Source organism: Octodon degus, unplaced genomic scaffold (genome assembly GCF_000260255.1).
Source record: "Octodon degus isolate 3935 unplaced genomic scaffold, OctDeg1.0 scaffold00171, whole genome shotgun sequence".
In the NCBI taxonomy this organism is placed as follows: Eukaryota; Metazoa; Chordata; class Mammalia; order Rodentia; family Octodontidae; genus Octodon; species Octodon degus.
In genome coordinates this window covers 972,092-988,814 of record NW_004524747.1, presented here as the reverse complement: position 1 = coordinate 988,814, position 16,723 = coordinate 972,092, and the positions used below count along the sequence as shown (strand labels likewise).

Here is a 16,723-nt window from a genome sequence, read left to right as displayed (position 1 = left end):
CATAGAACATGTATTTTCCATCAGGTATTGATATGCTAAAATTTAGATCCCTATAGAACGTGAAGAAAAAATAAATAAATAAATAAATAAATTCACAAATATAAGAATAAACAGTTACATTTTTTTACACAAAGATTTAGAAATCTAACCATATACAACATTGTAGTAAGACAGTCCTTTGATATTTTTCTTGCCGTTTTCATTTATTACCTTTTTTTGAAAAACATTTACTTGAGAGACTGTATAGCAGTAATTGCTATGACATGACAAGCAGTATGTATTCAGAATGACAGGCATTCCAAGCATGACCCTAGTATTACACATTGCTAGCTTCAGTGTAGTTGCTTAGTTCACTATATATGCTGATACCTATCAGCATATATAGTTAGCCATAGTGAGCATCCTACCAATTGACTGCTAGCTCCAGAAACCTGATGAAGATTCTCAGCATCATTGTTTTAACCATCTTGTACATATAAATGTATGGTTTTGCCTCTGTCGTGTTTCCTAGTTTTTCTCCTTGCCCTCTCTTTTAACCTCTCAAATATTTAAAACAAAGTTTTTATGAGATATTGTCCTGATATGGCCTAATTATTCAAGAAAAATAAAAGCAACAAAAGATTTAATGAAACAAATTCTACATTAACAAAATTGCAACATGAAGCTAAGATGGGTACATCTGTATCACACATTCATATAAGTTGATGAACATAATGATTATTTCCTGTATTCATGCACAGTAATACAATACACAGCTTGCTAACTTTTGCATTATAAGATCATGTTCTGAATATATTTCACCTAAATATATACATATTAATTTAGCACGTAGTTTTAGAGAATCCAGTATATATTTAACGGTTGCTAAGGCAGACACATCATGGTGGAGGAAGTTTTGGATCTTCACGACCTATCTAGATGCACTTAGAGATGTACTTTATCAGTCCCCTGGCTGGATTCAAAACCCAGTCAAATTTACAATCCACACAAATCATCTCAAGATATAAGTCTGAAAACTACAATCCTGATATTTGAATCAAACATCTTGAGCTCTGAATATGAAAATTCTTACTGAAAAGATATGCTGCTTTCATTTTTAAGTGTATTTTTGGCATGCTGAGATGTAGATTTTTGAAATGTATATTTATATCACATCCTGTTTCATTACAGTTCAGCACTAAGCTAGTTTCATAGTTTATAGTATTTATGTCTGCAAAAAGTTAACCAATAACAAACTGCTCTGCTCAAGGATACTCCATGTTATGAAGATTCTTGAAAAACATGAGAGAGAATACTGGGAATGAAAGGTTTATGGAAAATTTTATAGATTAATAAGAAGGAATACAATTGCATAGTATGTCACTATTTTTAATTATTTTTATTCTTCAATGGTAGCAGTAGCTATATTCTTATTTCTGTGAGCCCAGATGCATTGAGATACTAGCACTTCAAAGATCTACAGTCATTCCCACCTAATCAAATGAATAGAACCCAAAGCATGGTAACATAAAGATGCATTTTAAATTTACTTTGGAAAACAAACACTATTTAATGTGTCTTACTTAATTTTCATTTTATGACATTTTCTAGAATGCATCTGTTCTAATTGAGCTGATGAGTAATAAATGGGACAGAAGACCTGCCATCAGTGAGAAAGCTGCAGTTATTAAATTAATTAGTAGATTTAAGAGTTATATGTAGATCCCAACAAGATTTTGACTAAACAAATATTGGCAGTGTTACAATCACAAAACTAAGATAAATAATGAAGTGATGGAGTTGTGATGAAAATCTCCTGAAGATGTGATACTTATGTATAAGACATTTAGTCAATATAGTTTTCTCAGAAGGAAGGCAAAATAAAAAGCAAAGAAATAATATCAGTAATGGTTGGCATAATTATAATACTTATTTCTTTTGATTTATTGGGGAGAAGAGTTTGTACTAATATTGTTTGGACAATTAAAAGCCAAAATCTTGTACTTTGACTGATTAATCTGAAGATAATATGCAATGTATTAGCCATTGTTACCCTCTTGTCTTCTTCTTTTGAAACTGTTTTCCTCTTTAAAATAGAAAAGAAACATATACATTTTCCTCAATTCTGTCAGGTAAGGAAGAATCTCAAAATCCCATGTATGTTGAACCTAGTATTGTACCTCTGCACAGAATAGGCTACTACATGTTGTGTTGTAATATCTTCATTCCAGAAACTTCTCCTTTCCAAATGATACAGCATTGTCCAACATTCCTGTCCCTTGATATAAATAAAAACCTTTATATTAACAAGATTTCCATAAAGTTCTTGATAACCACAACTTAAAAGAGAAATTTATTTTAGCATATACTTTCAGTGGGTTCAATCTAAGATCTGCTAGTCTCAAGTAGGAACACCTGGTGGAAGAGCTTCACAAAGGAAAGCGGTTCACTGCATGGAGGACACAAAGCAAGGGGGAGAGATAGAAAAGAGAGCGAGAGCAAGAGCGAGAGCGAGAGCGAGAGCGAGAGAGAGAGAGAGAGAGAGAGAGAGAGAGGAAGAGAGACAGACAAAGAAACAGAGATAGAGAGAGACAGACATAGAAAGAGAGAGAGAGACAGAGAGAGACAGACACAGAAACAGAGATAGAGACAGAAGAACAGGAGTGTCAGGAATAACAATAAACTGTCAGGTCGTAACCTCAGTGATCTTCTTTTTCCAAGAAATCTCTACCTCTGTAAGGCACAGTGAGGTAAGACCTCCTCACTGGACTACCCCCACAGTCGCACTGCTAAAGAACATTAAAGAATGAATTCAGTGCTGATATTGTTTGATCAGTTTCACAGTCTTATATCTTGTAATCTAAGCAACTAGTTTGAAGATAAAATGTGCCATATAATAACCATTGTTAATTTCCTAACATCTTGCTTTCAATTTCTATATTGCTTATTTCTCTTTAAAAATAAAAGTTAATGACTTTGAGAATCTATTCTGTGAAGAACTATTCTTCTGATAGCAACCGAGAGCTCAAATTTCACTTTAAATGGTGAGGTTTGAAACTGGACCTCAGACTCAACACAATAATTATGTAGTTCATTATAACCTGAATATATAACCTAACTATATGTAATCTAAATAAATATTTCTATCCTCTTAAGTGTACATTTAAAGATATTTATGTATAAAAGATTTTTAGACTTATTTTATATATTCATGTTATTTGAACTCTTAAATTATTTAAAATAATTTGTAGGTATAAGTAAATAGGTTTGTAAATGTCAAGTAACAAATTGGCAAGGGAATAATTTGTTAATGAACAGGAATCAAAAACAGCAGATTGTGATAAATTCAATGTGAGGTGTGATAAACAATCCATAAATGCATTAATTTACAAAAATTCATTAAAGTGAAAATGCTTTGCCAGTAATCAACGTGAAAATATTCCCACTCACTTCAAAAACACTTATCATATTTGCCCCTTTCTGAAGTAGTTTTGGAAATACTCTTTCAGTGAGTGCATTTATCTGGCATGTCGTGCCTGACATGATGTAAAGAACTGTCCTTTTTTTTTTTTTTGTGGAACCAGAGATTGAACTGAGGCCCTTGTGCTTTCCAGGCAAGCACTTATTCTACTGAGTCATCTCCTCGGCCCTAAGAACCATCCTAAATTGTTTATATTTTATGAACTTTTTCACTGTGGTTGAAAGAGGCAGAAGTGATATGGTACACATTAAGTATGGATGATGACACGTTCTAATATATTTCTGAGCCTTCTTTTCCATTGAATGACACTCAACATTTGACATACATCAAATATTGATTGCATCTTTTAAAGACAATCATAAAAGAAGATGGCCAGAATGCTTCAGAAAATGGGAATAGTGATACAGTAAGTGTATTCAAAGCAAGGAGAAATGTTATGAGTGAGATTATCTCCAATGTATCTTTAACTGTAATAAATTGTTTTTGGTTAGAGAACAACTGTGTATTATGAACACATATTGTATTCTACAAATTATTATGTAATTCTCTATTTGCAATTGTAAGCATAGACATTTCAGATTTGAAGCTTAAACTATATGTCAAATAAATGATTTATTTCTCAAAATTTCTAAAAATGTATCATTTTATAGTCATTTATATATAATAGAATAACATTATCAAAGTTTATGAGGACCGGTTTGGGATCAGGCAGAGTGGAAGTTCAGCAGGGAGCCTTGGTTTGGGACCCTGTGGCAGAACACCCGCAGAGTGGCTAGATGTAAGACCAAGTGGCTTAAGTCAGGAACAGGAATTCTAGTCAGCAGGGCATAGCAGGTTCTCTTACAAGGGTCACAGCAGAAAGTAGCCAAGCACAGTAGCCAAATCCACTCTTAGTCCATTTAGTTGATTTCGAGATTGGTAGATCCCAAACCCGGTGAGCTGAGGCATACTGCTAGACCCAGTGGGACCCAGACATGGACACAAATCTACAGCTGCATCTGCTTAATACAGAGGTGGAGGCAGGTAACTGGGTGAACAAGTCTGCCTGGAAGACCCCAGGTACATCAAGAGGAGGTGAACAGTTAGAACTTAGGGGAACTAATTTAAATACAAGTTCCCAATTTAGTATTTGCTTAGCTATACAGCCATAATGGTTGATCTTATAGCCTAAAATATGAACCCATTATCTATAAATTTTTTTAATTGTTAAATTTCACTACCTATTATTAGTGTTGCTAAATGTATCACTATAAACAAAAAAGAAATATATCTTCCTTAACCACATGTTCTCTTTTGGGTAATAATATCAGGAAGTGCTTGAGTAATAACCTCACCAAAGTGCTATATTGTAGGATAGAAAACAGTGCCAAACAGAAACCAGTATCTCACTCAATCAATAGAAAGGGCAAAATCTTGGGCCACATGCAAAACAAGAATCTCTGACACAGAAGAGATAACTAAAGAACAGACCATTTACAGAGAGGTGCTGATTACAGTGACACAGCAACTGTAGCAAGATTCCACAAAAAATTATCACAGGAATCAAAATAAAGAGGTCTTTCTGAAATATAAAATGACAATGAAAAGGAGCAGAATACATTCTCAGGCCCTGAGCCCACCCAGAGTGCATGCAGAAGACATTAGCATGGAGGAAATTGAAAGTCACATAACTGAAATCTCTGAAATAATACATATAATGTAAAGGAACAACTGCAGAAGGGTATAGAGAAAATTGTATCAGAAATAATTTCTCAAGATAGAAAAAGAAATAATTATAATGAAAGAATTACTAAGCGTTTATAAAGAAGACACTGATAAAAAATAGGGAGGAATTGAAAAATGATGGAAACTTTGAATGAGCAATATAGGAAAAATACAGAATGCATGAAACAGATTCAAATAGATATTTGGGAGATTAAAAGCTCAAAAACTGACAAATCCATCTGTATTAAAGTGAAGATAGACTTTATGCCATGAAGAGACTGTTGCAGCTAGTGAAAAGGTAAGGAAAGGTCTTTTTTAAAAAATTGAGATCCAGGAAATAATAATTCAACAGTTGCAGGGCGATGCAAAGATGAACAACATAAAATTAATAGGCATTATTGACATAAAATGAGTCAACACAAATGATATGAAAAGAATATGGGCAGAAGTTATAGTAGAAAACTTCCCAAATATGGGGAAACAATCTGATGTTAAGGAAACTGAGACATACAGAACATCAAATAACATCAACCCAATTAAAACTGCACCCAGGCATATGATAATCAAGATCCCAGAAACTCATCACAGGAACAATATACTAAATGCTGCTAGAGAAAAGAAACAGAAAAGGAAAACCCATCAGAATAATGGTATATTTCTCTTCACAAACCATCAAGCCAAGAAAAGCAGGGAGCAAAGTACTAAAAGTCTTGCAAGAGAACAAATTCCAACCCACACATCTATACCCTGCAAAATTATCTTTCAAGTTAAATGAGAAAGTGAAAAAAGAATAAGTAAAGAATTTCATGATGACAAAGCCAACCCTACATTGTACAAAAGAATCAAAATGACCAGAACTTCAAGAATGTCAATGGAAAGAGCTCACCACTTAGAGCAAATAATTAAGCACAGGAAAAAAGCAGGTAATGAACAGCAGGAAAATACTATGAATGGAAATGGATTCAATTCATGAATTAAAATAAATAGATTGCCAGAGTGGATTGAGAAACAAAACTCAACAATACGCTACATACAATAAACACATTTAACTCATAAAGAAATTCATAGGCTGAAAGTCAAAGGATGTAAAAACATACTACATGCCCAAGGACCTCAGAAAAATGCCAGGGGTAGCAATCGTTTTCACACAGAATCTGAACTTCAAACCAAGGATGTTAAAGTGAAATAAAGAAGGCCACTACATACTGGTTAGAGGAAAAATACAAGAGGAAGAGATAACAGTCATAAATATGTATGCACCAAATAAGGGAGCACATAAATATATAAGATAAATTTTAATGAACCTGAAAAATCTAATATCCAATATCATACTCCTAACAGGGGAAATTAATACCCCTTATCTCAAAAAGATATGTCCAGCAGACAAAAAATAAAAAGCATAGTAGAACTGAACAGAATTTGAACAAATGGACTTAGTGGATATATACAGAATGTTCCACCCAACATCTGAATATACGTTCTTTTCAGCTGCACATGGAATGTTCTCTAAAATAGACCACATACTACTCCATAGATCATGCTTAAGCCTATGCAAGAAAACAGAAATTTTGCCATGAATATTTTCTGACCACAATGCAATGAAACTAGAAATTAATGATAAAAGAATCCACACAAATTGAAAGTACCAATGTCTCACTGCTTATCCTATGGAGAACAACATACATTATATTATTTGATTTCACATTCTGCTTTGTCTGTTGTGCCCTATTGTGTCCATTTATTGCTTACAATTTGAACTTAAATTTTATATTATAATTTGCTTTTCCTTGCATTATTTTTTTATTTTATTCAGTCTACTTTGCAATTTCACTTGTAAATAAGTTTTTAACAATTCTTTGTTGAAACATTTCATGATATTTTATTGCAATTTAAAATTGCACTTTATGATTTCTGTATAGTGTTAAAATATAGAAACAATCTTAAAAATCCCTAAGAAGAATATTTTAAAATTATTTGTATAAGTAATCTCTTTTTGTGAACTACTCAATACACTTCAACAATTAAAGAAATAAAATCAATAGACCAATCATAAGACAAAGTCAAAAGAGCAAACTGGGTGATATAAAATGGTTAAAAATAGTAATTTAAAAAATATCATTTGCCAAAAAATAGGTTCTCTTTGATCATTAGGGAAGGCCCGTTAAATAGGTACTATCATGGTTTATTTAAGGCTAAAGAGAAGTTTACCAATGTCAAGCACACTGCCTTAAATCATGCAACCAAAATGAAGATCTCGAATTCAAATCTAGATTGTCTGGCACTTGAATCTGTGATCTTATCCCCAACAGCATATAGTTGCATGACATTTTGCTTGTTGTTCTGAGAAAACTGAAGCCCAGTTTCAAACATTAGAAAAAAAGAATGTGATTTTAAATAATTTTCCTGATTCATATAAATATATTTGAGGATAGATTTATATACTTACATCTATTTGTTCCAATTGGAGAAGCCTAACAAATATTTTCTGGTTTATTTTTGGATACCTACAGCATTCATATGAAATATACCATTTAAAATCTTATCAGATTTTGTCATTAACTCAAAATATAGTGGTTTACCAAAGAATTTTTGTCTCTCATTGTATAGAGCTTTTGGTATTGTGAAAATGTTGACATTAAACAAATTCCATGTTTTACAATGAGAGTCCAAAGACACAAATTTGTTAAAGAAGAAGTACTGGATGTTAAAGTAGTACACAAAACAGAAGAGTTCTTTTGTGACAGCTCATAAATATTGTTTGACGAAATGATGACAGAGATGAAAATTGAGTAGAATTAAATTAAGAGAAGAATGTGCAAATTTAAGGCTAAGAAAAAAAAAGGCTAAGAGAATAAAATATTCAATGATCATGTGGGGAGAAAAAATATTATGTACTCAAAAGAGCATATGAATGATCCTATGGCTGGAAAAGAATGTAAAATTCCTCAAATAAAATTCAAATCTTAGGAACCACAATGTTTTGGGCCTTGTTTTCCATGTTAAAAAGTTTAAATTTGTCCAGAGAATAATGAAAAATATTACAAGGTTATAGAGAAAGAAACATTATGTTAATACTTTACTTTTAGGAAAACAGTCCTGTGGGGTATTTTAACTGTCACTAGTGAGAGAAAAGAAAAGCACCACAAGAATTGTTTGGGTTATGTGTAACTAAATAAAAGAAAGATTATAAGTTGTACCTCAATTTTGTGTAATCCTGAAAAATATATCAATGCCAAAAAGAATTATTCAAGTACAACTGAGATTTTGCACAGGGATTTCAGGTAAATCTGTTAGATAGATATGAAAATAGTGCATCAATGAGATTCTTCCAGTGATTTAATTATATAGATGTCATATTATTGTCCATAGTGAAGACACAACTCCATAGCACTCACAATGAAATCCTAGGGAGAATGCATGATATACCTTTGTCTAATCTCACACATCATTTATTTGGATGCAATAGGAACACAAATATAATTAAAATGATGGTTACTATAATTGGATTGTACTCAGAACACATGTAGAAATTATTGTTAGTATTCCATGAGTTTTTCTTATAGTTGACAAGCCAGAGGGCCAGTTCTCTAAAATCAGTATTCTGTGTCAGCACCCAAGCTGCAGCTTGAGCAGTGAAATTTTAAAGCATGAAAGGCTGCCTTCTGTAAGTTCTCAAGAGACTTCATTACTAGAATGATGTAATCATTCAGTGAGGCCCTTAGGGCATCAGTGTAATAGGGAAAAATACTCAACTAACCCAGTAAGTCCTTCAGCAGCCACTGATAGACTACATTATTCCAGGTACAAAAGCCATGCCAAAACCATGGACACCTTGCCACATTAACATTGTAGAGTGAGTTTGAGCACTAAATGAAATGACTGTACTTACTGTGTAGTTGTGGAAACTTTCACTTCTCCCCTTAAAAGTTTTCAATAACAATAACAACTGTAGTGAAACTTTCAAATATGTGTATAATTTCCTTCTGAGAAAAAATATAGATATGTATAAAATTATGTTTACTCTTTTAACCATGTATGAGAGAAATATTTGACTGTAATGATTTCTTTTGACATAATGACAACATTCAGCTAGGCAGTTAAGCCTATATATTTCCCCAAAGGCTTCCTTATGTACTATAAATTGAAATGTACATTAAAACAGTCAATCTTTTTTTTTCAGCATCAGTAGAGGAAAATTGACTCTATTCATACTAAAACATGGTGTCTTTCAGAGTTTAGACTGTGATTAATATGAGGCTCATTAAAATGTGTTTACCAATTGACTGGGCACAAGATCCATGTACAGCATGTAAAAACAGGAGATCTGAACTTGGAAGAATGCTGTTCAAATAATTTTAAAATTATATTTTTATTGCTTTTATTATAGTGTCAGACATATAGAAAGCATGTAACTCACTTATGATGTAGGGCTAAATAAATAAATAGCTGAATTAAAGAATAACAAAATTACCTCAAGTAATTTCTTGTTTTATCCAATGTTACTTTCAATGTAATGTAAGGAAAGGTGTTTTTGGAATGTTGGGGTAGTTGGGAATGAAACAAATTTTTCTTCTTGATAGCTTCTATTCTAAGATATATTTTAAGCATGATTGGATTAGTATATTTGGGATCTGTTTGGAGCTGATACAGAATAGAAAAGAAAATGAACTTAGTGATAAAATTTTCTGTGTCTTGACATTATGTGACCACAACAATGTGGGAACTGATTTTAATGCTAGGTACATCATGTGCACCATGTTTTTGAAAATTGGATGGAGCCCTTGTCATATTTTTAAACAAATCTGGTTAGCTATTTGGAAAGATCTTATATAACAAATTTATATTTGTTTCTATCATAAATGAGACTTTCCAAATTCAGTTTCAGCCAAGGATTGCCTCTGTAATGGAAGAAAATTTAAGCAATCACCTCTAAAATCTTTAAAATTATATAATTCACTACAAATGTTTGCCATCAGATTTGAGAATATGGCAAATATTAAAAGGTTTACAGATTATTCTGAAGTGTGCTCTTAACAGTGCTTATCTGGAAACGCTTACCAATATTTGAGTTACTATGCTTATTGCCATGTTTTGCACATATGTTTAGACTCAATAAAATGATGATATTTTCTGTTTGTAGCATATCAGTACGGGTTTTGGAAAAAGATAAGTTTTAGATTTAGAATATAAGTAAAATGCTTGTCTTTGGAGTGTATGGACTTTGTTCTCACTACCAATTTTTTTTGTTTATTTGCGGATTAACCTGGAAGGATCCATAAATAATGTATCTGGTTGATCAGTAATCAGACAGGATTCGAAGATTACGACAAATGTACTTAGAAATTCATTTGGGAAGCAGATTAGACTGTAGAGACTTTCATGAACTTAATTAAATTCAAAGTAAATGCTATAGATTAGTGTTTAGATTCCTCATTTTCTACAGAATTTTCATATTCAGGAACTTCATTTAAAATTTGTACTACTAGTAAAAGGCCTCTCTTATTCTGGCACTTATGTCATACTGACAATGAATATTTAGTTAGCATTTAATATGTAAGAAACTCTGCTAAGGACTTTGTATGCATTTTGCTATTAAGAAAGAACAATTTTTTTGAGAAAAACTATTTGTATTATCTCTCAAAATGCATTTTTGATGATATGTCTCTAATATTTTTTAATTCATGTATCTACATCCTTTTAGCTTTTTAGTTTTTCTCTCCATCAGTGAGTAGGATCTAGTCTATATTCTTAATTTTTAAAGATGAGCCCTTTTCCTTCTACTTGATTTTGTCAATACAATGAAACAGAAGTGATATTGTAACTTCTTGGATACCAGAGTTTACCAAACCATTTCTAATTTTTCATTAATTTCATGTGCATAAGCCTGGTCATACCTTTAGGAGAATGAAATATCATAAGTGAGACAGCCAGTTAAGAATCCATAGCTAGCTGATGCCATCCCTATAGCCTCCTATCGAAGATACAGTATACCAGAGAACCATGACCATTTCCAAGTGAGATGAGAACTATAAACCAGAGTCTAATCCAAACTACTGGACTTAAGAATTATTAATTTTTTCACTTAGCTTAATAATTTTAACAGTTGTGCATTTAAAGCATTACATTTTGGACTCGTCTGATACAGAGAAATGAATTAGTGATACAACTCCTTTCTTACTCTTAAGATAATGAATTGAGAAAAATTCATTAAATTATCTAAAATCATACAGATGGGAAACATGATCTCAGACTTTCTTCCATATCTTTTTAATAACAAAGACTGTGCTTGAAATTATCATTTTGTCCTGCTCACCATTTCATGGAACTGGGGTTTACAAAAGATGTCATAAATTTTAATGGATATCACAAGGTAACTGCATTCAATTACTCTGGTCTGACGCATTTGTTCAAAAGAAGAACATGTGAATATGTGTATATTTGTATATTTGTAAAGCATTTGACTGAATAATATTATATAAACCTACAAAGTGGTCTCAATAATTGTAAATACAGAAAACCAAAAGGAAAATCATTCCACTTGTACACACATGCAGATTTTTCTGTTGGCAGTGCAGCACTCAGAAATTCGATTTATTTAAAAACATTTTCTAAAAATCCTTTAGAAGTCTGAATTCTGGACAGCTGCTCTTCTAGTGATGATGGTGCTTAGTTAAAATGACATCCTAAACACCAATTCAAAAGACTCAGACAGAAATAGTATTGCAATATAGAAACAGGAATGAGTAAATGTTAGGGAAAATTACACTTTACATTTTGAGAGGAAAATGTTCATTATTCAGGAGCCAGTTTTTCATTCCAGATGATGCTTCCTGAATATTTCCTCTAAAGAGCATTCACAGGTTTTGTAAAAGATATCATTGGCCTTGCTTGGGTAAGGATGACAGAAAAACTCAAAGGAGTGTAAGAAATATAAATATTCATAAGCTTGAATTAGAACTAGCATGAAAAATCTGTGAATCTGAGAATTGGAAACTTGTAGATATCAGCTCAATAAAGTTAACAGAGGAGAACAGATGTGATATAAAAGCAGATAGATATTACAGGTCATAGGGCAGGTGCATATACAATGAGTAATTCCCTGTATGATACATATTCAATAAGAAAGACAAAGGTAAGAACAAGGTATATTAAGGAGGTACATGAATTGCCTGCATATAAACAAAGTCTTCTTGAAAGATATTAAAATATGTCAAGTTATGCTACAGTTTCCCAAAACAAGAATCTGAAAAAATTTCTTGCTGAACAAACTACCCCAAAATGGGAATGGTCATCCATTAACAAAAGAATCTACATTTTGAGGTAGATGAAAGAATACACTGGTGAATATAAAATATAGTCAGTACTTAAAACAGGAAGATTTTCTGAGGATCATCAGCTTACTCCAGGATTCAATAAAAAGTTAAGAAAAAGAAAGAGGTTGGAGGTGGCTTTAGATTTCTGTTGATATTATGGAGTAGACCCATTTTGGCAGATTCTCTATTATGAGGTAGAGATGCCATTTGAAATTCCTGCTGATGTTCATGGGCTCAGTAGACCTTACCTGGGTTGACCCAGGTGCGTGACAGTCCAAGCAAAGAGGCAGAGGTCAAAAGTTAATGTTCAAGCATAAATAATAATATACTTATCTTTGTTGTACATTAAAGACATAATTATAAATTGGCAAGTGAGTAAATATTGTTCTACACTTTAATTTTCAATTAATTTCACAGGTCATGGAATAGGCTAAAGATGTCCAAACTGAAAGTAATGACTTAAGGAAATTTGAATTAATTTAAGAATTATGAAAATTGGATCTTCATTAGTGGAAGAGAACATTCAGTGAAATTGTGATAATTCATTTCAAATACAATATTTAGAGCAATGATTTTTGGAAGAGAAAACCTATTCTTTGTTATAGTAGAAAACAAGCTTTGAATCAATGAGTCTTCAGGGCGATTACGGTTTAGTACAAGAAAGACTAATGATAACTAAGATTGAGATGGAATTTGTTGCCTCTAGAAGTATTCTTTATATACAATTACAATTATAGGCTGACTACTTTGATAGGATGTGTTAAAAAATCAAAGTATTGTTTGAAGCGATACTTAAGCAATCTGAGCTCTATAATATCTTCTAGTTCAGATTGTTTTGTAATCTTGTTTATTATTATTTTTCCTATAACAAGTTCCCTCATTGATCCAATGACTTCGAAGTTATTCCTGAAGTGACACTAATGGATATATAAAAAAGTTATAGTCTAGCAACTTATTTTCTCTACTTTATAGGAAATTTCAACCACTAGCCTTATTGTCAAATAAATTAGATGGATGTTTTTAAATGTGAGTTAGGAATGGAGGAAGACAAAGAAATGAGGATAATATGTAAGTCACTTTTTCTGCCTGGGAAAATAGCTGTCACACACAGGTAAAAATACAAAAGCCTTATTCAAATTTGAGATGCTTGTCCGTACAGATGGTTAACTCAAAAGCAGCTTAATGTAGTGAGAGTGTGATGAATGAGTGCTACTGACTTCATGGTAGCTTGGAAGCAGAGAGACAGATAAAGATCCAGATATTAACATAACCCAAAACAGTGATCAGTTAGAGGCTTCAAGATCATGCCTCTATGACAAACTCAAACCTTCCAATAGTATGCTAAACTAATCTGTGAGACAGTTTCTGAAGGTAATATATTTGACAATCAAGATTAGCCACCATACATACCAAGATGTAATTTTCATATATACATATATTGAACTCAGGCCCCTGCACTTGCCAGGGAGGTGCTTATGTGCATATTTTACTGAGCCAATTCCCCTGCCCCTAAATTTGATTGTGATTAAATCATTGAAAGACTTTTTTACTTAAGAACTCGTTTTAATAGGAGAAATGGTAAAACAGAAGAAAAACGAATGGAACAAAAAGATACTGTAAATAATAGAGTCACACTATACTGATCCATTTGTCATTAGATCATGATTTGCAACTTTCATATATTTAGCAATCCTTTAGAAGACTGAATCTTCTCATTAAAAGAAGTACTGGTTTCTAAGAATTTAGTTTGATACTTGAATCTTCTCTTGTTTTACATTCTATTTACTATTAATATACCATATGCATCACTGGCAAATAAGCTTCTGGGATCTAACTATGATTTGGTAAAACTCTTGATGCACACAGACACACACACAAACACACAGACACACAGCACACACACACACACACACACACACACACAAATTGAATGACTCCTCAGTGTCTGCTGAACCAAATTTTAGCATCATAGTTTCACATACAAGACCATTTATGATTTTACTCCATATTCCATTATAGTCTTAAGTGTCATGGCTTACCTTTATATCTATGTCACTGATTCTGGTTGAATTACCAGATGGTTTGTATAAGTTCCACGTACTTTAACAATTCTATTTTTGCTCTTCTTGTCTTATATATAATATATGTTTAAAAATCATAACCTTGTTCTTTAAAATCTATAAAAACCGAAGTCTTGCCAAATCTTGCCTTTCCTAACATTGAATGCATAGAAAAATCAGATGAAAATTTCAAGCTAAATGGCTCTCCAAAATTTCTTTCCCATAGACACTTTAGCAAAATACTAGCTCTAGAAGGATGTTCTCCTTGTGACACACATGTCCTTTGGAGATTCAATTATCTATTGGTCTCTTGGTCTGAGGGTTAATAAAACATGTTTAAAAAGAAAAGTATCTCCCTTAGGAAAAAAAATTGAATTTATATCTGTGAATGCGTCTTACTTTAGGCTCAGCAAGCTTTCTCAAAAAGGGCATGTCCTAGCCACAAGACTGACAATAGCAAAAGTGTTGTTTAATCACACAGCTTTGGACTTTTTCACAAAACATAACCAGTTTTTTTTTTCAGTTTAATCATTTTATTGATATGGCTGGTGACAATAGCAAGGGATCTCCCATAGATGGTGATTTGGGAAGCTGGATGAGGATGTAGACAGGATGTCACCAGAACTCAGACTTAGGCCTCCTCACTTGTCCTTGGTGTGGACCATCTCGTCAAGAAGGGACTTGGTGCCATCCCCCAAAAGGGGATGGAGCTGCTGGGTGCTCTCTATCACGGTCTCCAGGTGCTGGGGGCTATGCGTTTCTTGTGCTTGTCCTGAGCCTCCTTCCCAGCCTGGTCCAGGATGTTAGATGTCAGAAACTCTAGGATGTCAGCGAGGAAGATTAGTGTGGTGGAGGACAGCCGCTGCTCATAGCTGCCTTCTCTCAGGTATCGCTCCACTCGGCTCAGAAGAAACTGGAGTTCTGCCCGGCAAGAGCGGGAAACTGCCTTCTTCCTGGGCTTTGAAGCCTTCCTCCCGGTTTTCTCTCCAGCCATGGTGTTTGACAAAAACTGCCGCAGCTTGTACTGTCCTGTGGCAGGAGCTGCTGAAAGTAACAGTGATCACAGTCACTCTGTGCTTTTTATTGGTCAGGAGTTGGCTTGGTGACACTTAGGGCTTTGTGATGTCATGGGTGGCCATTGAGCTCTGGTGAGGCCTCTGTCTATGCAGGTCTATGATATGAACCTGGTTGCCCCAGTAACTGGATACAGTATTTAAGGGAACAGTAATGTTATAATAAACTTTAAAGCTCTAGAAAATCTCTGTTTTGATGAGAGCATTACCTGATGTTTAGTATAGCATTTAGGTCCTTTGGTCACAGCCTTGCATTGACTCTAAGTGCTTTACATTCGTTTGTAAATACTGAGCAACTGAAAGGCATGCTAAGTCATATGACCAGTAGATTTTCATTTGTCTCACTCAGCATAGTGTAATAAAATCATTTTTCTACCATTTATGCAATTACCTAAATATTCATGATAAGTAGTTTTTATATTGGTTTGTCAGATTAGTCTTCTAAATATTTATATCATCAGTAAAACTTTTCTTATGAATTAAATTGCTTTCTTCACTCCTTTTGTGAGCACTCTATCTTTGTTTTAGACTTTAAAATTCTAACAGAAATGTTATTAAAGTGGAAACTTTTCCTTGCATTATAGTGCACAGTTTGCAGTTATCTATTTGCTTCTTTTTTATTAATTTTATTGAGAAACAACAATGAGACAGTTTCAAAACCGATTAATAGGACAATTTCAATAATTAATACATTGCATATTGTTATCTTATTAGTGGTTATTCATAGTACAAGATGTAGACATGATATCCTGTCCAAAAACTATTAGTACAAATGTTTCTTCTCATTGAATTAAGAGAAAGTATCTGTATATCTGTCCTAATTATTTTGTATATAGATAAAAAATGGTCCTTCTTTTGTATCGCTTTTTTTTGTTTAGTTTTGTTAGGAATGGGTATTCCATTGCCCTTTAAATTTTCTAGGTGTGTGAATTCAACAAAATAATCCAATATATTCCAGCAGCCCATAATAGTAGTGGGTGTTTGCTTCACATGGAAATCTGCCAGAAGAAAAGATGCACAGCATGTAGATTGGAAAATGAAAATATCCTACAAAAATTTTATTTCTTGTTAACATTACTCATGTTATATTTTATGCTTAGCAAAAATATTGTA

At 33.0% G+C, this 16,723-nt stretch overlaps 1 protein-coding gene across 1 annotated transcript; it reads right to left on the bottom strand.

Annotated features, from left to right (window-relative positions):
• Nucleotides 1-15,264: 15,264 nt before the first annotated feature.
• Nucleotides 15,265-15,531, bottom strand: LOC105743820 (histone H2A-Bbd type 1-like). The gene has a single exon (XM_012517373.1). The coding sequence runs from the start codon at nt 15,529-15,531 to the stop codon at nt 15,265-15,267; it is 267 nt and encodes an 88-aa protein (XP_012372827.1).
• Between the last annotated feature and the right edge of the window lie 1,192 nt (nt 15,532-16,723).